The sequence below is a fragment of the Drosophila subobscura genome, chromosome O (assembly GCF_008121235.1).
Source record: "Drosophila subobscura isolate 14011-0131.10 chromosome O, UCBerk_Dsub_1.0, whole genome shotgun sequence".
NCBI lineage: Eukaryota > Metazoa > Arthropoda > Insecta > Diptera > Drosophilidae > Drosophila > Drosophila subobscura.
In genome coordinates this window covers 26,364,061-26,385,714 of record NC_048533.1, presented here as the reverse complement: position 1 = coordinate 26,385,714, position 21,654 = coordinate 26,364,061, and the positions used below count along the sequence as shown (strand labels likewise).

Sequence of the window (21,654 nt, the reverse complement as noted above, 5' to 3'; positions counted from 1 at the left end):
TTCGAAAAATAGTGTTGACTGGCCAAGAGGAAGCTTCTGGACTTCTATCTATCTACTTCTATCTACTAGTCTTCTATCTACTAGTCTTTCTCTACTGGGAGACTCCTGGGAATATCTCACTCCATAGCAAGGATACGAACTCTGCCCAAGGGAACTTTGATAGTACAATTATGAAATCGGCAGCCATCAATAGACTTGCACCAATTTCCAGAATGCTTTTTACCTGTTCTGGGAAGCTGACGCAATATTGGAGTCATTTACGGACGGGTGGGTCCACAGCTGCTTATCAGCTGTGTAGGTATTTCTTTCTTCATATTTAGAAGGTTGGGCCGTCTTAACATGAGAACCACTTCCGAAGAAAACACAAGCGGCACAACACTTTCCAATTAAGACAATTATAAACGGATATGTTGCTGTTGTCTGCTAATTGCCGATGCCCTTGCCTTTGTTGATCTGTGTAAATTTGCTGCAGCTTTCTCACCTGTTGTTCTGGTTGCTTTTGCTGTTACTGTTGCCATGGGACAGGTCTTTCATTCATAAAAATGTGCACCATGCGGCAACAAAACGTAAAATTACGTCAGCCAAAGAGTAAAAGGTGGAACGAGAGAGATGGCAGAAACAGATGCGCAGCGAGAGAGAGAGAGAAATTTGAGAGCAATGTTGTCGTCAGCATAAAAACCCTTGAGGAAAAAAGTTTCTGTTAAGGTGAGGTACTTCCAGGCAGAACTCAAAGTCAGGTAGCGCGATTCCCAATGTATGTAAATATGTACAAATATTCATACATAGGTACATATACTTGGTAAAAGTAAAGTCCGATTAAACATTTTCTTTTTATACTTTGAAGATGCTGCCAACTAATTAGTATATTATGTACACAAACCACAATCATAGCGAGAGAGAGTGCCAGAGAGGCCGCCTCACCTTATTTAGTTTCCCTCTCACCTTGGTAAACGTACACGCCAAATAATGCAATCGTACCTCCGTACGTGCATACATACATAAGTACACACATACATACATACATGCATGCATGAATAAGTACGAAACCACAAAAAGCCGGTTCAAGTGTACATATAATACATCGCAAAAGAAAATGTTTTCACACTGTATGCTTTTACACAGCAATGAAGTCAATAGCAGAGAGCTTTGTCATCCAACTGCGTGGCGTTATTTGAGCGCGGAAAAACGGCGCATTCACATTTTAACCGTTGGACGCGCGCTGTGCGATCCGCGGGAACGAGAGACTCTTGTTGTTATTGCAAAACTCGAAAAGAGCGGGACAAATGTTAATTCTTAGTTCAACGCAACGTCGCGTCGGGTAAACAAATGGGAAAGAAAATGCTGATAAAAAAGAATAATAATAAACAATTGGTGCAAAAGTTGAACGGAAATTGATAAGTGCGCGCTGGGCCAAGAGTGATTAGAGTATTCCACCATAAATTGTGAAAGTGGCCACAAATGTACACGTACAGGTAATGCTCAGCTGCTGCACATGCATTTTCATCATCTCCGAATATGTGTCAGTGTGCCAAAAGTGTTCATCATATTTCTCCCTGACAGACAGGTCTCGGTCGCTTACACTTGTAGAAATGTATATAAAAAATAACAAAGATGTATGTATATGCATATGTACATATGTACACACAAATGCACATGTAATGTTCTGGCACAGCTGAAAGCTTTCATTGTCAGCACGATGTATTCGTGTACATGTACATATGTACATACATATGTATTTATTTACTTATTTACTTGTACAACTCTCGGGCATGATGTTGTTGTTTAGCTTCGTGTGCGTTTTGTTTTTGTGTCCTCCTTTGTAATCTGGCTGCTGCTACCGCGCAATCTCTCTGTTATCTGATGTTGCTCTCTCCTCCAAAGTGTATTAATATAAGGTGCAGCTTTTCCGTCCTCAAGTCGCAGTATCGCGTTCTCATACATACATTAAAAGGAGTTTAAACTGACTAAGGTGCTAAGAGATACAGATCTTCGTACATGCTTATTGGGCCCTATATACATATGTACATATGAATATTTTTTGTTTTGTTTAATATACACAAATTTTGTCCCTTGAACTCAAACAAGAGCAAGAGCTTTTCAAAATGCATCACCACTTGCTTTTTCCACCCCCACACACTCACTCTCTCTCTAGGAAGGGCTCTCTCTGTGATTTTTGTTTTTTCTTTAGTTTTATAATGCGTGTAAGTGTATGCGTAAATACCTGTAGTTTAATTTATTGTCAACACACTGTGAATGCAAGTTGTTGATGCACTTTGCGAGAGCCGACCCTGAAATTAAATGAGATTCGAATTAATTGATATACAAAAGTGAAAAAACAATTTATACATTTACACACGCACACATCCATATGTCCAAAAGAATGTTTAAGGTTGTGCCCAAAATGATATAAGCAATTTAAGAATTCTGATTCCATAATAGGCAGATTCAAGAATTCTGGGATAGCAAGCTGGCCGATATTCTGTAGATTAATTTTCTCACAGCTGGATCTCCATTACATGGACAGCTTCCCCGTAGTGTCACATGCTCAAGGTCAAACGCACAAAGCCCTGGCTGCGAGCTGTGTGAAGGAAGATTAGTAACCCAAATGAAATTGGCATTTATTTCTCAGTCGGCATCACAGTTATTTTTCGTAAGAACAGGATACATATTCATTAATGAATAGATGGATAGATAGATAGATATTTATAAAAGCTTTAACTTATGTATGTATGTACATATGTATGTATATTTCGGGCCCGTCACGTTTCACAATGATATTAATAGGCTTGAACAATTATTCAGACCCATCGACGAGTCTTTTCCCATTGCCCTTTTTGGCACGTGCCGTGTGCATTCCTCAAATGGAAACGTATAAAAAGCCTTTTTTAAACCATATACATACATAAATATGTACATATATGTACATGTGTATGTAGATATTTGATTTTTAAAGCCTCTTACACTTTAATTTATACTCACTTGACAGCTAACCCATTTAAAAGCAAAATATTTCAATTATAAAACTATTTCAAGGTTGTCGTTGTCAAGCATTTAAGTAACTAGAAATGAAATGCAATCAAAAAGTAAATTTACGGGCAATGGCACAAAGAAATAAATACGTGCTAAATATAGGCACAAGTAAATATTAGGAACAAACAGAAGAGAGTCTGTGGAACGAATCAGCAGCATTATTCAACAATTGTTTTTCCAGTTGTGAGAGCAAACATCCGCTTAAAGAAATTATTTGAGCAAAGATATTTAAGTATTGGCCGCAAACATCAATAAAGTTCAAGATGCAATATTGTAGTTTGTTTGAGTGTTTACTGTATACTCGTACATTAAGTAGAAGAGAACCATAATAAGAGAGCAACACGTGTGGTCCCCCACTGAAACCCACTGAAAATGAAACGAATATTCCCACCACACTGACGGAACACAAAATGAAAATGCGCAAAAGACAAAAATCGAATTAAGCAAAATTAGGCCAAATGTGTTAATTGTTGAAGACTAGTGTACGTAGGAGAGACCTGGAGCCATCAAATGTTGTTTACCTTACGTGTTGTTGTCCTACCCGAATGTCTGGCAAACACTTTTATCTGTCATCTGGCTAATTTCTTATCGCACTCGTAGACTCTGCAACAAAATAGTTTCAAGGGGACGGCATTTTGCAACTCTACGTGGTATCGGGGGGGCCTTGCTTATCGAAAGCCCCTGCTTCACAGACGCAGTCATAATGAACTCTTATCAGGTTTAGCGATGATAAGAAAAGGCAACAACTGGACGATTATAAATTACGCTCTCGAGTTCTGTTCGGTCTGGTGGGTAATTTATCAATAATATTCAGCAGCCGGCCCGGCCGGTGGAAACCGTCTCAATCCATCCATATTTAATAGCCATTTTTCGAGGGGGAATTAAATGTTTTAAATTTCAGTACGTGTAATAAAATAAAATATATTTTTAATTGTTTTGCCAGAAGTGCAAGTCAACAAGTGGCGTGGCTGGAGTGGCTTCTAATTAATTGTATAATGTCCCAAAATAAAAGTATACACAAATACACTTGAGACATGTGGAGAGGCATTTAATTCGATTACGATGGCACTTTTAAAGGGGCTTGCTTTACGTGAGAAAATTGAGTCTTGAGTACTTTGTACCTTACACAGAAAGACATGCTATAGAAAGTCGCTTTAATTCCATTCATTCAGCTGGCTGTCAATCTTAATTGTGTTAATTTGCTGTGAGATGAAATTCAAGTGATATCAACAAGCAAATGATATAAGAAAGAAGGAAAATGTAGACAGCTGCACGTAAAACCCCCCAATAGAAACCAACCCCAATGCAAAGGCCAATCCATGGAGTATTCGTGTCTCTCTATGGTTTCGTGTGCTTTGTCGACTTTTGACGAGCTCTGCTCTAGAGCCTCCAACTCACATATGAGCACACAGATACTCGCATACCCCCTATATATGTATATGTACATACATATGTACATATGTATGTATGGACATGTGTGCCAGTACATGTCATATCTTTTGTACTTAAGCATTTTGTTGTGTATCCAGAAAACGGAGCACAGAATTTTAGGCTAGCGCCTGTTACCGAATCATACACCAAAACAGTTTGATATTAGCCATAGGCTGGCCTTCCATCTGCCCTTTTTTTCCTCCACCCACACACATCGAGGAAAAGACACCAGCAAACTCTTTTAAATAAACAATACGAGAATGAGAGAAAAAAAACCTGTGATAACCTTGAACCGTTGGCAAAAAACTTTCACAATGAAAAAAGTTCAGTATCAAGGACCCAGAAATGTGTAGCGAGCATATTCTCTTTTTCGGAGCGTTTTTCATTTGCCAAAAAGAGACGAGGGGACACCATTGCGTGTACGTAACGAATGCGTAAGAAAGGTGGATGTACGAATAGCTATGGGTATGGGTAGGGGTATTTGTGGGTGTTTGTATCTGAGCATGTGCGTGTGAGTGCTGCCGGCGGATGTGCGTTAGGTTTTTGAACTTGTTTTCTTTTGGTTTTCGGTTTGGTAATTTTCCATCCAGCCAGCCTGTTTTTGGGTCAATTTATTTATGCAAAATGCCAGACCGAACCCCAAGAAGAAGACATACATACCTCTATAATGTTATAAATATAAAATACACAGGCTGGTATTTAGAAACAGCGTATAAAAACAGAAAGCTCAGAGATATACACGAGCACGAGCACTCGCACACTCACGCGAAGAGAGAAAGAGAAGCGAGAGGGAAGGCGGCAATCAAAACAAAGTGTGCAAAATGTATACGAAAAGCGATATAAAATGGCTAAAAATACAAGCACAACATTTAAACACACTCACATACGTACATCTTGACATATACCCGTATATATCGTATGCCGTGCCATACCATGACCATGCCTTGTTAATGGGACACATCACATCACGATCCGATGGTGTGGCAGGCCGGCACCTCGCATGCCCAAAACATTCACATTCATATGCCGATTGGTCTGTCCGTTTAAATTATGCGCTTAGTATACGACGACTGACTATGTACAATAGTTAGGAGAGTTGGCTCCCACATTCAATAGAAGCCACTCATGTCATTCCATTTGCAAAAGTAAAAACTTGATTGATATGGGGCTTAAGATAAGCAGAAGAATGAATGCTCTTTAATACACCAATGACTGTTCAAGACAAGATCTTTAGAGAAATTATTTACGGATAAGATGCGCACAGAGTGGCACTCTTGTAGTTCAAAGAACTTTATGGATGTACTAGCACCTCTAGTTCTACGAAATCCATCCGATTTGAGCCTATCTAATCTGTGTAAATGGCTGTTACAATTCCCCTATCAACTGCGGGATTTTGTTGCCAGGCAGAGAGAAATAGAGTACGACATGATTAATTCCTCATAAATAAGGAAAATCCAGGAAAACCAATAATAAAATTAATATATGTAGAAATATTTACCAGTATTACCACAAATCAGTTGAAGTGATTTGTTTTGTGTCTGGCTGGAGCTTTACGATCCATGTGGATGGCAATGATTGGCAATTTTTAAAAATCAATCCACAATCGAATCTTAATTTGAGGCATTTATATATTAATAATTATTAAATGCCCCCCAATTTATGACCGATCCTTGAGGTGAATGGGACTTCTTTCTGCGTGTCGATTTTCCATGCCAAGTCATTATATGATCGCCTATTATTTAGCGTTTATAAGGTATATAAATATTTGACTTTATTTAATTGTTTGGTTATTTATGGATCGCCTCAACTTTACCTTTAATACGAAAACCGAAAGAACCTAAATGCCGGTTTCCCCCTCGATAGAGTGCGACCTGCACAGACGGAGAGAGAGTGAGAGTGGGAGAGTGCGAAATTGAGAGAACTTGGGAGAGCAGCAACAATTTGAATAGACGTTCCTCCACATTCATAGCTATAGCTCTCTGTAGATAAGTCTTGAGAGTCGTCAGACACAGAGCGTCATAAATATTTATTTAACATTTTTTTTTTGCCTCTGGGGGATTCTTCCTCTTCTCCGTCTGGGGCGTTGGAAATGTTTTCGGTTTTCGCGCTGGTCGGCGATTTAGTTCCCTGCGGATCGCGGAACTATTTAGTCGCAGTCGACGAAGAGAAGCGACTAGCAAATAAAAAAAAATAAAAATAATAAGTGCAGAAAACCACACCCACATACACACACACACACACCTCTCGAATTTATAAAGTAAGCTGCAAGTTAAATAACAAAACAAATATGCCATAAGTACAAAAACACATTGGGAAACAATGTTTCAAAATATTTTCTAATTTTCACTCTACTCTCTTTTCCGAACAGAACCCACAACGTAGACTCTCGGTGGACAGGTCGAGCCGGTGCCCGGCGAACAATGTAACAGCGAGACCATCGAGCGTGGAGAGACAGAGAGGAGCGGGAGCCTGCATGTCCCAAGAAAGCAGCATGTCAAACTAGCATCATAAGAACACAAAGGAGCGGCTCATAACACAGAACAGCAAACAAAACAATTGCAAGAAAATAAGGAACCCAGAGAAAATTGGCTCAAACAGATCGGGAAGACATGGCTCACTATAGTGGACATCAGCAGGCAGCGGCGGGGGCAGTGCCCGCTTCCTTTAAAGATCTCTTCACCAAAGGCCAGCTGGGTTCCGCGGAGGAGGATGGCAACAACAATGGAAACGAAGGCAATAATGAGCAGGAGAACCGCCGGAACAATGCCAACAACAATGCGCAGGATGGAGCTGAATGCTGGGTCTTTGGATACGGCTCCCTCTGCTGGCATCCGGGCTTTACCTTCAGCAAGTGCATCACGGGCTATGTCCGGGGATTCGTGCGCCGCTTCTGGCAGGGAAATGCCACACATCGCGGCACAGAAGAAAAGGTGAGCCCCATCCCTGAATCTATTAGCTTGTTATTTACACTTGTCTGGCTGGGGCTCTGAGGCAATCCAAATATTATTATATTATGGCAATTATTTGCTAAATGTGGTGCTGCTGAAACACAGCTTTCGTTATCTATTTGTCGCGTGTTATCAGCCTTTGTCGGGCCTGGGGCGGGCTAATGGCAAACAAACAAGTGAAATTAACATATGCCAGTCAGGCAGCCATCAATGCGACAGTACTCATACCATAGCAAAGCGATTTCGATTCCCCATTAAGATACAGATTGGATATCCATTAGCATAACTGATTCGCTTGCCCAACAAGCCGTGAGGCGGGGCGGGTGACGGGTCAAGCCCATTGCAATAGTGATGCCCACAAATGGGAGGGGAGGTGAAACACGTTTCGGGTTGGACATGTTTTAAGATGATATTTAAGGTAACATTCCTTAATACTTTTGGAACAAATTGAGTAACAATTTGTTATGGAACGTAGAATCGGATTAGTAGGTATAGGAATGTGTTTATTATTCAGCACATCTTGACTTCTATCAGTTGTAGCTCTCGCTCTTCCCCGATTCCCTTCTTGCTCACTTCCAAGAACATATAATCATCTAACACAAAAGCCCTTTTGAAATAGTATAGTAATGTAAAGTTTTACGCAACGCCAATAGAAAATGTTTACAAGCCATCTGTGTCACTGCTATGACAAAGAAACCAAGGGGGAAAATAAGTCAAGGTCCGCCTTTTACATTTTATTTACTCGTTAACGTACAATATATAGAAAAAGTAAGCAGAACGTGCACTCTGGGTGTAGGCGAGCGGCCGTGGAACCTTTGTGAGGGTGATAAATGCAATCCATATACTTACATATGTATATGGACATGTACATAAGAGAACACGAATAAAGTGCATTTTGCAATATGTGGGATGATGAATAATGACAACATTAACATTTGCCTCTCTTTGTGTTTTACAGCCTGGGCGTGTAGCGACCCTAATGAAGGACAACGAGGTAAGTAAACTCGATTGTAAAACTCATAAATTACTGGAAGAAAAAAAGTGTATACGCCGTCCAAATTTCCCAATGTAAGCCCCATTCTGTGTAGGCGACACTCCATGAGGAGGCCAACCAACTCGTCCATATCTTAGATGAAAAACTCTGGCAGATTTCCGCAGACAACCGAGCGTAATAATTCGAGTTCCTTGCGGATCTCTCTTCATCATATGCAAGGCGAAATTCCGCGGAATATAGGTGAATGCGTGCCTGCTCTGGGCAGGCAAGAGCACATGCAATTTTACACCTTGAAACTTTCTATCCTAGGCCCGGGGACTTTACCCAGGGCATTGATCGAGAGTTACTAGGAACTCGTTTGTGACCCCGAGAGACAAGCATGAAAAACTCAAACCGGCTCATAGAACTACCGAACAAACGGTATTTATACTCGCACACCAAAGAAAAAATACTTGGGAATTATAAGATTAGAAAATAAAAAAAAAAACAGCTCGGGTACAAATCACGCTACGGATAAGAAGACATTTTTAGATTACTTTTAAATACAAATAGATGTTGAATTTGTTTTTAAATGCTCCTTTTATTTTTAATTGCAGGGTATTACATGGGGCTGCGCTTACAGAGTAACAGGCAACACGGCCCTCGAGTATCTCAAGCAGCGCGAATGCACATTAGGTATGTGATAATCTAATAGCTGCTGTCTGATCCCATGTTAACCATTACTCCAATCCTCCACAGGTGGCTATGCCACACTCGAGGCAAAGTTCTTCCCCCGCGTCGCCTCCCAAGACACACCCTTCAGTGGCGAGGCCGTCGAGGTGCTGGTGTATGTGGCCACGCCGGAGAACCACCATTGGCTGGGCGAGGCACCGCTGCCGCAGATTGCCCACCAGATCGCCACCTGTCGCGGTCCGAGCGGCCACAATGCCGAGTACCTGCTGCGCCTGGCGATGTTCATGCACGAGGAGATACCCGGCGTGCGGGATGAGCATTTGTTCGAGCTGGAGCGCCTGGTGCTCGATGAGCTGTACCGCCAAGAAATACCTCTGTCGTCTGTGATGGGCCGCAATCCGGATAGGATACGTCGCGACTCCCACGAGGATATTCGCCGCCAGCCCTCGTTCGAGTTCACGTCTCGCGTGCCTGAGACGAAACTCCGCTGCCTCAACATTTGATTGTGGGAACGGAGGCGGATACCGGTGGGTGTATCCGCATCCCCGTCCGTCAGGCAGCTGCAAGTGATATGCACGCGGTGGCCATTATTGCTGTAGAAGAAGATTCCAAATTGACTATCGACATTTAGCACCCTAGGAAACCAGAGTCTACCACTAAATTCGCTGTATTCTTACAATTGTAAATAACCCATACGGATAAGCACTAACTAGCCTTAAGCAACATCTCCTCGATAAGTGATCTGATCTAGCAACTAAGCGTAGGCTTAGTCTAGTCTATAAGTTGTGTCCTCAACGCACAAGAGCCAACAACATTTTTACACGCGAAACTTTCAGGGAGATAAAAGAATGAAACAATAGTCCGAAAGTTAATAAACCAAAACGAAACAATGACTTTAGATGTGATTTAGTTAAATACAAAGGCATTTACGCAAATGGAAATCAATATCGAGCGAAACTCTAATGCAAACTTAAGCCTAATTGGTGAGAATTTCAGCTGCACGATTCTCCATTAGCTTCTCCATGCTCGTGATCGATCCCATCCAGGAGTCCAGGGTGCTGGCCATGCCCACAATCTGGCTGCGATCAAGGACGCGCGGTTGCACCCACGACATGTTCACGACGCCAGCCACCTGATCGATTTCGCCGCGCACCAGATCCAGGGCCAGGGCTTTCATGATCAACAGCTCCACTTCCTTGGCCGGCAGTTTGGTCTCATGGGCGATGTCCGTAAAGGAAATGGCGCGCTGGATGGCCGAGCGTTTGAATGTCATCTCCATAAGGCAGAGCAGAGATATCTTCTGGCGCAGCTTGACCTCCTGGGCAGCCAGATCGGGAATCTTTGACCAGATCTTCTTCATGTCATTGAATCTGTGGAGTACAAAGATTAGCCACTAGCCTGCGGATGATGCGGCTCTACGTACTTGTTAATATCGCCTGTGTTAAACGCCTTAAGCAGATCCACCAGCCACACGTTGTCGGTGCCCTGCAGCGACTCCAGAATGGGATGCGCCAGCAGCTCGCCAATGTTATAGACGCCATCGCCGAGCAGGGCAGCTAGTCCCAGGAAGAACGCCTGCTGTGCCCATTGGTCGCGTGGGTAGTCGTCCAGCGAGCAGCCCAGGAACTGCAGTCCGCACCGGTAGTAGTCGCTGTGCTTGCCCACACGGCGATAGTACTGCGAGGCGAGCATGTAGTATTTGCCGTGAACGGGCGTCACATTGCCGGCCTCCTCCAGGACATCGCGCAACTCCTCGATGATCTTCTTGGTGGAGTTCAGATCGTTGAGATTTGTAAGATAGAGGTTGCCCTGCATGACCTGCAGGTACCACACAGCCTCATCGCATATCTTGACTTTGTCCTTAATTTTTTCGAGGAATTCGATTGCCTCTGTTTTGTCGCTAATGTTGTCCACGACTACTTCCAGAATTTGGATCAGACCATATGGGTTTATTCTATAAATCAAGAAATTTCAATGTGAATCTGCAATTGTGCCAAGTCATGGGCGAGGGGACTCACTTTGTTTCAAAGGTGGAAAGGAAGCTCTGGTAGAGCTGCAGCAGCGCCGACTCGTCTTGCAGCGACTCATGGCGCACGAATGTCACCAGCTTGATGGTCAGCTCGTTCCACAACCTATGCAAATTTTATAATTAAAGCAACAATATCGAATCCATGAGTTTTTTGCTTACTTTTCATTGTACAGCTCCTCTATGAGGGTCCACTCGGCAGCGAGATCTTTGTTTGTGGTCTTCTTCTGTAAGGCCAAGTAAGCGGTGACGGTCGCCTGTGTGTTAGACATTTTCTTTTCGTTTATTCCGGAGTTATCCCAAATTGAATGTTTTTTTTTCCAAATTACAAAAATTGCAAATCACAATCGCCGACGCAGATAGTGTGACCGATTTAACCATAAAATATACCGCACGACCCTCAAAAATATACCAAAAATACCTTCTCATTGCCAAGATATACCGAAAACAATTTCATGTTCCAGCATTTTCAATTAATTTGTTTATTTTTTAATTATTTCAATTGAAAATTGTATCAATTTCCAGTAAGTCTAAAAGCAGTAAACAATAACAGGTTGCTTCGCATTAATTTAATAAGTTCATGTCACTAAAATTAATCCCGTAGCATTTAAGCAGTTGAAAACCCACAGCGGAGATACCCCCACTGACAGATGTTTTTCGTTTACACAGATTTTCTAGCGCAAAAATAAATTTGCAACAAAATATTTTCGCACGGATTTGATTAACCAAAGGCTTGTGCGAGAATGAACGAAATTAAGGAAGTGGTTGTAATTGTTAAGTGGAGCGGCAAGGAGTACCCGGTGGACTTGACCGACCAGGACACCGTCGAAGTGCTGCGCCATGAGATCTTCCGCAAGACACAAGTGCGCCCGGAGCGTCAAAAGCTTTTAAATCTAAAGTATAAAGGTAATTGCCATTTACCATACCAAAGACACTCGTCTACAGCCTGATTTTGCAGGCAAAACCGCTCCGGACAATGTGAAGATAAGTGCCTTGGAGCTGAAGCCGAATTTCAAGCTGATGATGGTCGGCTCGAAAGAGGCGGACATTGAGGACGCTTGCCGCCTGCCCGAGGATGTGGGCGAGGTGGTGGACGACTTCGATGATGCTGAGGAGCGCGAAGAGTCCGTGGAAAACTCGGCAGTGTATCTGGCCAAGGTGCAGCGCCGCGTGCGTGACTATAAGATAAAGGAGCTCTCGCCGCCACGCGAGGGCAAGAAGCTGCTCGTCCTGGACATAGACTACACGCTCTTCGATCACCGCTCGCCGGCGGAGACAGGCACAGAGCTGATGCGTCCGTACTTGCACGAGTTTCTCACATCCGCATATGCGGACTACGATATAGTGATCTGGTCGGCCACTAGCATGCGCTGGATTGAGGAGAAGATGCGTCTGCTGGGAGTGGCGAACAATGAGAGCTACAAAATTATGTTCTACCTCGACTCGAATGCAATGATCTCGGTCCACGTTCAGGAACGCGGTGTGGTGGACGTGAAGCCGCTGGGCGTCATCTGGGCCCTCTACAAGCAATACAGTGCCAGCAACACCATTATGTTTGACGACATTCGCCGCAACTTCCTAATGAATCCCAAGTCCGGCCTCAAGATACGCCCCTTCCGTCAGGCCCACCTCAATCGGGCCACGGACACGGAGCTGCTGAAGCTCTCGGAATACTTGCGCAAGATTGCCCTTCACTGCAAGGACTTCAATTCGCTCAACCATCGCAAGTGGGAGAGCTACCATCCCAAAAAGAACTCCTGAACTGCACCGAACAGCCTGAACATTTATCTCAGTTTTCCGCTTCGATTGTATGTAAGATTCGCATTAGTTTATTAAATTAAGATGCATTTTGTACGCGTCCCAGACATTTACAGTGTGTATCCGCCTTGGTCCGCCCAGTGGACGCGTCTAGCCTCTAGGTACTCCTCGTGCAGCCGCCGGCGCTCCTCCTCCAGCTTGGCCAATCGCCTGTATCGCTGCAGCACCATGCCGCAGCCAAAGAGCATAGCCACCTGGCAGATGAGCCAGAAAATGAACAGTGCAATGAGAAGGCTCTGATTCATGCAAACGTTATCCAGATGCAGCTGGTCGTCGATGCCAGCAATCAGCAGCACGCCGCGCTCCCCGTACAAGTAGCTGTTGGCGTTGGTCTGGTCCGGGCCGTGAACGCGAAGATTGTAGTTAAGCGGCAGCTCCACCTGCGCACTCGTGTTGCCCATGGAGCGGGTAGACGTGTTGGCGGGCGAATCGGGCAGCACATCCACAACTGTCGAGATGTACACGGGATTCTGCACTCTCCGCTGCTCCAGCTGCCGCTCCGGCTGCTCCACCTGACGCCTGTGACGCTGCCAGGTGTCACTGCTGTGGCCCACACAGTTGCTTGGGGAGCAACGATCCACGCAGAACCGAATCTTCACATCGAAATTGACGTTGGCGGTGCCTGAGAACTTGAACGCGTGGAAGCGGGCACGCAGCATACTTCTGGCGTGTGTGCGAACGCGCTCCAGGGCCGGGAAGACACTGGCATCGGTGGGACAGCCGCGTTCATCGATCAGCAGCACGTAGTTCTCGTTATCCTGCGTTTTGGCCACCAGCGAAGTCGCTCGGAAATCCGGCAGAGGCGCCAGCTGCAGCTCCATATGCTCGGCCAACTGATGCGGGCTGTATTCGGCGACGATTTGCAGCTCCAGATTCTGGCCAATTTGCACATCATTCGTTTCGTGCTGGTGCGAGAGATCGACTATCTGGAGCGTTATCTTGGGATGCGGATGGGGTCCAGCTGTGCTGTTGTAGTGTACCACTCCCTCCTGGGGAAACATGCTGCAATAAGAGAGGATTACCACAGAGAGTATTGGGTAAGCTTAGCATTTCTTACTGCTCGGCATATTCCAGTGAGGACTCAAGAGCAATGGCGCTGGGTATGTGCTCCGAGGCATCCACACTGCTGTCCCGCACAGACACGCCCAGCGAGGCGGTGGCGTTGCTCTGGATGCAGCCCACCTTGATGAGTCGGTCGCCTTGGGTCTGCACACTCGGATTGTTCTGTATAACCACCAAGGCGGAGATGAATGTTCTGAAAAGAGAATTGGATTGAGGAAATGTACCAACATAAACGTATTTTTAGTGCTTACCTCTGGTATGCCTGCGTCATTTCATAGGCCCGCAGTATTCCGCAACGATTCTCTTTGACCTCGCTGCCAATTCGAAGCGACAGCAGGACACTGCCGTTGCCTGTGCCGCGTGCCAGGCAGTCCTTCGAGTGCATGCTGGCATAGATCTTGCCGACAAACCAATCCTTTGGGTTGTACCTGATGCTCATCTCCTCTCGCGTGCAGAAAACTTGGACTTTTGGGAAGAAAACGTTTAAATAATATTGGGATAGCATTCGTAGGTACTCACCATCCAGGCACTTAACCCGTCGCATATAGACAGAGTTATCGCGTAGCTTCAGGCTGCGCGGACCCAGTGAGACAATGTCCTCCGAGTGTAGGAGGCACTCGGAGAGGGAGAGCTGATTCACATAGTGGAAGGAGACACCCTGGCAGTAGAATTTGGACTCGTGCGAGCACAGCGCCTGACACTGCAATACGAAAGGGTCATCAATCAATCATTCAGTTGCCATCCCAATCGATTACAATCATAATGCGCGACAGTCGAAGCACGACGAGCCCGGGACAGACACACCTCTTTTTGGGTTAGGCCCAAATATTTGGCTTCCGCGTAGATGAAACTGCTGTTGGCATAGAGCTCATACGAACAGTTGTCGCTCTCTATGGCGCGCTCGTGGCACTGGTTCTCCATGTACTCCTCATCGTAGGGCGCCGCCCTGAAGGCATCTGGCTGAATGGTCTTGTCCCTGTCGCTCAGCATGCATCGGCCCAGGCGTGGCGAGGGACTGCGACCCACATCGTTGCGAAACCTGTGGGGTATGTACATATATTGGAATATTATCAAACTATTCGGTTCAGGTTCAGGTTAGAACCCCCCAAAGCGTATCTCTGGTTGATTTATGACTTCGCTTTGGGCGGGCTACAGCCAGCGGTGATGTCATAATCTGGGGAAAAGCTCTCTGGCAGCATGCATTAAAAATGCATAACAAAGGCAATTAATTTCACCAGAAACGCCGACAATTACCGCTCACGATTGTTCCGATACGAGGGGGCGAACGAGGCGGAGAGGCATTTGAATTCGGTTTCGAAGAAACATCTCTCGGCGCACTCACGACGCGTGACCAGCCGCGAAATGGTCTTCTTGCTCTGAAACACCAGCGTGCTACCGGGAATTTTGGTCAGCGCCCACAGACGACCTTTGCACGCATCGGGAACTGCAAAAAATGGAAATGGGTTGGAAGTTAACCAAGGTCGGGCACGCCCTTGTGTCCGGCTGTGAGCAGCTTACCCCTCAGGCAAGTTTTTTCGTAGAACACGGCCTCGGCATCGGCCACCAGCGGCAGCTCGCCCGATATGGCCAGATAGCGGGAGGTGCGCTCGAAGTAGGAATATCCATAACACTCGTCCGTATCCAACAGATGCACATAGGCAATGCAGTCGGGATCCTCGTCACAGATACGCCAGCACATCTGACTAGCCGGTGGCTCCTGGTCTCCATTCTGATTTGCGTTGCGGCGATCCCAATCCGCATCTCCGCTCCGTCTATCCCGATCCTTGAACTTGCTGCCAGGCGGCGGTGCATAGATCAAATTTCCCTCGCTTAGATGATCAAGTGGCGGTCGGAATCCCACAATCTTTTGAAGCTGCATCTGATGCAGTGGACACTTGAGGAGCAGGGCAGCTGTGGGCAGAGAGAAAAATTAAGAATGTGGTGTCCGATAGGGACCTAAATGTGTTCGAAGTATTTAAAAGGAATGTGCGAAGAATGTCGGAGGTGTGAGGCCACGCATGACTGGGAACCAAAACATTTTTCAAATTGCCGAGCAGTCATAATGTGTGCGTTTGTTGCATATCAATTGCTACTTTCTGTACCTGTTACTATATAAATATTTACTAGATGATAATACCTTTATGACTGTGCATCAATTAATGTGGAATCTTTATGCATAACTGAGCAATGAGAAAATCAATCAAGTACGAGTATCTAGACTCTAGAGGCTAAAGCAAGTACTTTATATTTATACTAAACTGAGCTGGGAATAGTTGGTGATGAATTATAGATGCTGCAGAGCCCAACAAGTAATTAATACCATTCGAATATTCTTAACTTCTCTTCACTAAATAGCAGTAAAAGGAATCTACACATCGATCATAGATATTAACCAATTATTTCTAAGGTTTGTTGGACAATTTTTGCGACAGACTCTATAAAAGTGGCCTAGCTTTGTCACACTATATGTAGAACCACAGAGATATGTTAATTAGAACTGAAACCTTGCTCTAAAAAGGGAAAACCTCTCAATAATGATCCAAGAGCAGTAGATCGTTACCTCAAACCAAGGTATTTCCTAGTCTCGGTCATTATCTTACTTAAACTATTGTTGGCTTGTTCTCAGACGTCTCTACAATATACATATGTACATATATAAATCTGTAATAATAGTAACAGCTGACATGCACATCTGCCATACTCTATTCTGTATCTGTGTGGCACTCGCTTGTAAATTGATCTGTCTAGCTTTGGTTTTGGTTTTCCACTTGGCCATTGAATGCAAATTGCAAGTGCAAAAATGATTGGATTGTTGCATCTTCGCAGCTCACTCGCACTCTCTGGAATTACATCAGTTCGAAAACTTTTTGTAGAAATTCCCAATGAAGTGCGTCAAAGCAGGCAATTAGCGATGCTCGGCCCCAGAGGGGATAGCAGGATGAGGAGGAGGAGGAGCACTACCCGTATAACTTACCGCTGGAATGTGGATGCAGCATTAGGAATATCATGGCTATGGCTATTTTGCATAGCCACGGGGCTGTTGAAGCTGATTGAGGCATTGTTTTTTGGTTGCGTTGTTGTTACAGTCGCTGCAGCATGTTCGTGTAATAAATAGTAATTGATTTTTGGTCAGAATTCATGGATACACAGATACACATGCACAGATACACTTTTTGGTTGATTTGCCTTTGGATGTTTGCGGGCTATGTTTGGCACAGTTTAGCACGTGTTTGCCGCCCAATCGCCTGCAGATTAAGCCCTTTATGTATTTACATATGCAAAGAGGCCGGGAGGCCAGGAATTGAAATCCGTGTCCTGCTAAGCCGACCCCATGAATTATAGATTTGCCCAATTTGCCCAGATGTGGGTCAGACAAGCATCGATGTGCTAATTATTCGCAAACACTTTCATATTTTCCATTCCATTGTTTACTTTTTTGTTGTTTTTTGTTTTTTTAGCCAAGTGCACTTTGAATGCGGTTTAGTGTTCGATTTTGTTTTATGATTATTTTATTTTATTAGTTAAATGTATTTATTTTTTATGTAGCTGCACGTCTGACTCGCGCGGCTTTCGACTTGCAAATAGCTCTGACACTGATCTCGGGGTCTGAGTCGTGCGATCCCTCAGAGCGCCAGGCAGAGTCAGAGATACAGAGAGAGAGAGAGGCGCTCACACAGATGCACAGCTACAGAAGCTGTGTATGCAAATGGCCGTAGAAGCAGGGGGAGTATAGCCATATAGCCGATCGAGCGTCGACGTCGCGGCTAACCGAGCGTATGAGAAATTTCATGTCAACGTCGCGACGCTGAGATTGCTGATTAGATCGCTGGAGTGTATCCGAGCAGCCACCGAATTGCTCGCTGGCTCGATTTCAATGTGCAATAAACAAAACTATTTAACGCTCATGGAACGAGGGAGGTCGGGGTATAGGGATCGAGATGGCTGCCACATGCGTGCCTCCACCTCCACCGTCATCTCGGGGCATACGCTTCAGGTAATGCCCCCAGGCATGTACATACGTACGTATCTATCAAATACCCATCGCATCTAGCCATGCATGCTAGAGTCGACTCCCCCGTCTTTCCGTCTGTTTGCACAGTTGCGCCCAGCATCGTTTTGTTGCTGTATTCAATGGCACTTTTAACAGTTCAGTGGTTTTGGCGTTGACAACGTCTGTTTGCCTTTTGTTGGATGCCACTGCCACTGGATGTTGATGCCACTGCCTGCCGACTGCTGCCAGTTGCTTCCGAATGATAAATGGTTGCCTCTCATTTACGTCATGACATTTGCTTCTTCCAAGTGGCACAGCTCCCTGAGGGTTGCTCTCTGCTGCAGTCAATTGTTTAACTCTAATTAATACTCGAATTCGCATTGGAGCCACCCCAACTAGCCTTTAATTAGTGCGTGATTAGAGGGCCCTTCCCATGTGAGGTTGTGGCGAGCTGTGCGTGACCTTTGTGGTTGCCACTTGGGGACATGGAACTTATTGGCAAGTTGGCCAAGGTCGTCCGGTGCGTGGATTGCGTAGCCATTGCCACAGCGGCCCAAGTGTCTTGGTTGAGCGACGATATGGAAGCCACGGTACACGCCAATTGCCTAACCTTATATGCGACATTTGACTTGAGGTAGGTTCGAGATGTTTGGAAATATTGTATTGTACGTAGAACAGTTAAGGAAAGCAAAAGAATGACCATACCATGCGTAATTTAATGACTGTTACATCATCATTTCATGTTGAATTTGGCAAAGTCGTGAGAAGAGTCAAAGGGACAAGGGACAAGGGACAGCGGCAGAAGGAGCGCGTATTATATAAGTATCTTCACTTACATTTTGGCAACAATCAACAACAAATTTCCGTGGTTTCCTTTAGCATGAGAAATGTCCAATATATTTTGCATGGCAGTTCCAAGTAAATGTCAGAGTTTCCTATATTTTATGGCCAACTTCAGGCTGTACGATAGCCCCTCCATAACTTTCCTTTTCCTTTTGCTTGTCGTTTTTTTTGTTGGCCTGGACATACTGCGTATACGTAATAATTCATTGGGTACACGACATGCAATAACTGCGCAATAATTGCAGGCTGCATGCAACTGCAGCCGCTGCACCGCCCCCTTGAGTCCTGCCCCCAAAAGAAATAAAGGCTTGAGGGGGTTGGCTGAACAATGTAAAACATTTAGTAGCGTGACACGGGGCAAGAATGTTGCAGCAACATCAGCGGCAGTCGAAGCCGTCGCAGCAGCAAGAGGAGGCCAGAAGAATTTTGGGGTAAGTTTAAAATTTTAACGCTTTGGAAATAAACAAAAGGCTGCCGCAAGAACAAAAACAACAACAGATGTAGGGTGAGGTTGGGGCAGTGGAATCATCCACGAGTTTATTTCAAACGCCCGCAGCTCGACCCACAAAAGTTTTCCGTATTCACCTTGAACTATAAAGCCCGAATGGCTCTGAGAGTGGTTCCGAGAGTGTGAGTCCATGTGCGATGTGTGCTTGTGTTGGTTTTGGGGCTGGTGTCAACAAAAACACGCACACCGAGGCAACAGCAACAGCAGCAGCAACAATTACAACATGCAGCGCATGGGACGGGGTTGCCTGAATGACGCATGAAAATAAAAGTTGCACACTGCAGCACACAACGAAATAATAAAACATGGCCCAGGCACATGGCAAAGTTGCGCCTAATTAAAAATGCCGAAAAGTCAGAGGTTCTCCAGCAGCGGGGAGCTCAGACAGCAGTGGCAGGGGCACAGAACGTGGCAACAATAAAGCACACTCTCATGTCTGTGTGACATGAAAGCTTTTGAGCCGTTGTCAGCCTGTCTGGGCGGAAGGAGATGGAGGGGGGCCACCACCCTTGCCACGCAGCCAGGCGTTGCATGCAACTTGTCACATTGTTTGATTCACTGAATTATGCAAATGAGCTGGCCAAGACCACAGACGCACCAGTTGCAGGCACACGGCCAGAGATTTGCTTATGCTGCCTAAATAGTTAGCAAACCAACAGCACTAGAGCACCAAGAATCTTGGCCAGTTAACAGGAAAACAACAATTAAGAGAACATAAGACAGAGGCGACTGTTTGATATCCTCTAAGATATATTTACTTCACACTATGAGAATGGTAGAGGTAATAGATGACTCAAAGAGTCGGCATGGAATAGAATACCACAGGAACTCTCTACTACAGGAAATCCCCATACTCTTTTTAGCCAACCAGCAACAATGGGTATCAAAATATTCGGCCAGCAGGAGCAGCAGCAGCAGCAGCAGTGAACTTTGAGTGACTGACTGACTTCACTAAGGCTGCACTCTGGCTGCAACTTTGCTGTGGCACGACACATGTGTACCCAAACCCAAAGCTCACATGTACACACATATCCATGTGTTTGTTCAGATTGTGCCTGTGTGCTGTTTAATTGTCGTGGCTCGGAGCTTGTCGCCGGCAACTTCCGGCTTGAACGCCATGCCAAAGTTGCCGCCGGTCTGTGCACCCTTGACACCACTGCCATCAGCGAGCCACTTCTTCCCCCTCCCGCACAACTAACTGGCGTGTGAACTCGTTGGCGTTGCCGTTGACTTTGTTGTGCTCCATATCTCCCCCACTAAAAACCCCCCTCTCGCCGCTGTGTGTCACATTTGCAAACTAAAATTTATTTAAATCTGTGCCATAATTGTTTTTTGTGCGCCTGTTGCGCGTCGTGTCGCCCTCGTTGACTTCTTCTTGGTTTTGTTGCTGTTGTTGCTGTTGCTGCCTCTGCCATTTGGTTGTTGTTTCATGGTGGCTTTGTTGCTTGTGTGCGCATAAAATTAGCTCAGTAAATTTATTGTTAGTCATTCGCATTCTTGGGTGGATCTGAACTAGTTGCCGCTTGTGTTTGGAGCCCCCATTTAAATGTCAGAAGTTGCCAACAATTTGTTTAATGTTGTCAGCAAGTCAACTTCCACGCGCCTCATTGGACATTCGTTTGCCCAAAAGCCACATAAAAGCTAGGCAAAGGCAAATAAATATTCGTACAAATGGCCAAGAGCCTTTAGTTTGTGTTTTGTAGAAACAAAAAAAGGAGCGCCATCGCTGAGTGTCGGCGTGGTTGATACCCTTGCAAGTCGGAAGCAGTTCCATTAATAAGTAACAAAAGTCATCAATTAAATTGCATTAAATAATATTTATTGGTTTCATCATCTCATTCCACATAAGTATAAACGATATCGTAGTTAGTTAAAACGAAAACCTCTGCTAACGAATCGAAACAAATTTGTTATTCCAAATGTGTTCCAAATGCATTTCGTACGTATTTAGTAATTGATTCAAAATTGCAAATTATGTCCTGTTTTGTGGGTTGATTTTTGCGTGGATTATAAGTTTGCAAAGGGAAATCATATTTAAATACAGTTTATATCGAGTGCAAAGGTTTGATGCCAAGGGTCTGCGTTGGGATTTGCAAATGGGATTTCGGGGTTTGTGTGTTTCTCATTTCGGTTTCGGTTTCGGTTTCGGTTTCGCATTATCGTTTTCGTTTCTCGATTGTGGCTTCCCCCTGGGCTCTCTAGAATTAATGCAATTTGCATAATAATACACAAGTACATAAATACATACATAAATACAATCGTAATCGTCGTAGTACATAGTCAGTTTATAGGGTGTTCACCACACATACAATAATTTTAGTTTTGTTTTGT

General features: G+C 44.8%; 4 protein-coding genes across 7 annotated transcripts; 2 read left to right on the top strand and 2 right to left on the bottom strand.

Annotated features, from left to right (window-relative positions):
• The first annotated feature begins 1,230 nt into the window (after positions 1–1,230).
• Positions 1,231–9,968, top strand: LOC117898466 (glutathione-specific gamma-glutamylcyclotransferase 1). 4 transcript variants are annotated; one of them, XM_034807891.1, is made up of 5 exons: positions 1,231–1,466; positions 6,830–7,391; positions 8,368–8,403; positions 9,000–9,078; positions 9,142–9,968. In XM_034807891.1, the coding sequence occupies exons 2-5, from the start codon at positions 7,071–7,073 to the stop codon at positions 9,576–9,578; spliced, it is 873 nt and encodes a 290-aa protein (XP_034663782.1). In that variant the 5' UTR covers positions 1,231–1,466; positions 6,830–7,070; the 3' UTR covers positions 9,579–9,968. The 4 variants fall into 4 exon arrangements, with proteins under 4 accessions (XP_034663782.1, XP_034663781.1, XP_034663783.1 ...); XM_034807890.1 differs by having other exon boundaries at positions 1,231–1,472; XM_034807892.1 differs by lacking the exon at positions 1,231–1,466 and adding an exon at positions 6,583–6,718.
• On the bottom strand, positions 9,966–11,458 carry LOC117898464 (26S proteasome non-ATPase regulatory subunit 13). The gene is made up of 4 exons (XM_034807887.1): positions 11,264–11,458; positions 11,094–11,207; positions 10,499–11,029; positions 9,966–10,445 (listed from the first exon to the last, which is right to left on the bottom strand). Exons 1-4 carry the CDS (start codon positions 11,371–11,373, stop codon positions 10,052–10,054), a joined length of 1,149 nt encoding a protein of 382 aa, XP_034663778.1. The 5' UTR covers positions 11,374–11,458; the 3' UTR covers positions 9,966–10,051.
• Positions 11,459–11,735: 277 nt separating this feature from the next.
• On the top strand, positions 11,736–12,970 carry LOC117898465 (ubiquitin-like domain-containing CTD phosphatase 1). The gene is made up of 2 exons (XM_034807888.1): positions 11,736–12,007; positions 12,060–12,970. Exons 1-2 carry the CDS (start codon positions 11,845–11,847, stop codon positions 12,860–12,862), a joined length of 966 nt encoding a protein of 321 aa, XP_034663779.1. The 5' UTR covers positions 11,736–11,844; the 3' UTR covers positions 12,863–12,970.
• On the bottom strand, positions 12,908–17,554 carry LOC117898458. The gene is made up of 8 exons (XM_034807880.1): positions 16,956–17,554; positions 15,500–15,892; positions 15,236–15,425; positions 14,786–15,020; positions 14,501–14,681; positions 14,233–14,446; positions 13,977–14,174; positions 12,908–13,921 (listed from the first exon to the last, which is right to left on the bottom strand). Exons 1-8 carry the CDS (start codon positions 17,038–17,040, stop codon positions 12,970–12,972), a joined length of 2,448 nt encoding a protein of 815 aa, XP_034663771.1. The 5' UTR covers positions 17,041–17,554; the 3' UTR covers positions 12,908–12,969.
• Between the last annotated feature and the right edge of the window lie 4,100 nt (positions 17,555–21,654).

Excerpts from the sequence above, each read along its gene's own strand:
- LOC117898458 (XM_034807880.1), bottom strand. The coding sequence starts at position 17,040 with ATGCCTCAATCAGCTTCAACAGCCCCGTGGCTATGCAAAATAGCCATA. Across the intron at positions 15,893-16,955 it reads GCTGCATCCACATTCCAGCG|CTGCCCTGCTCCTCAAGTGT; the intron begins GTAAGTTATACG and ends CTCTGCCCACAG. Across the intron at positions 14,682-14,785 it reads TGGGCCTAACCCAAAAAGAG|TGTCAGGCGCTGTGCTCGCA; the intron begins GTGTGTCTGTCC and ends TTCGTATTGCAG.
- LOC117898464 (XM_034807887.1), bottom strand. The coding sequence starts at position 11,373 with ATGTCTAACACACAGGCGACCGTCACCGCTTACTTGGCCTTACAGAAG. Across the intron at positions 11,208-11,263 it reads GAGGAGCTGTACAATGAAAA|GTTGTGGAACGAGCTGACCA; the intron begins GTAAGCAAAAAA and ends AAATTTGCATAG. Across the intron at positions 10,446-10,498 it reads AACACAGGCGATATTAACAA|ATTCAATGACATGAAGAAGA; the intron begins GTACGTAGAGCC and ends TGTACTCCACAG.
- LOC117898466 (XM_034807891.1), top strand. The coding sequence starts at position 7,071 with ATGGCTCACTATAGTGGACATCAGCAGGCAGCGGCGGGGGCAGTGCCC. Across the intron at positions 7,392-8,367 it reads ATCGCGGCACAGAAGAAAAG|CCTGGGCGTGTAGCGACCCT; the intron begins GTGAGCCCCATC and ends TGTGTTTTACAG. Across the intron at positions 8,404-8,999 it reads CCCTAATGAAGGACAACGAG|GGTATTACATGGGGCTGCGC; the intron begins GTAAGTAAACTC and ends TTTTAATTGCAG.
- LOC117898465 (XM_034807888.1), top strand. The coding sequence starts at position 11,845 with ATGAACGAAATTAAGGAAGTGGTTGTAATTGTTAAGTGGAGCGGCAAG. Across the intron at positions 12,008-12,059 it reads TTTAAATCTAAAGTATAAAG|GCAAAACCGCTCCGGACAAT; the intron begins GTAATTGCCATT and ends CTGATTTTGCAG.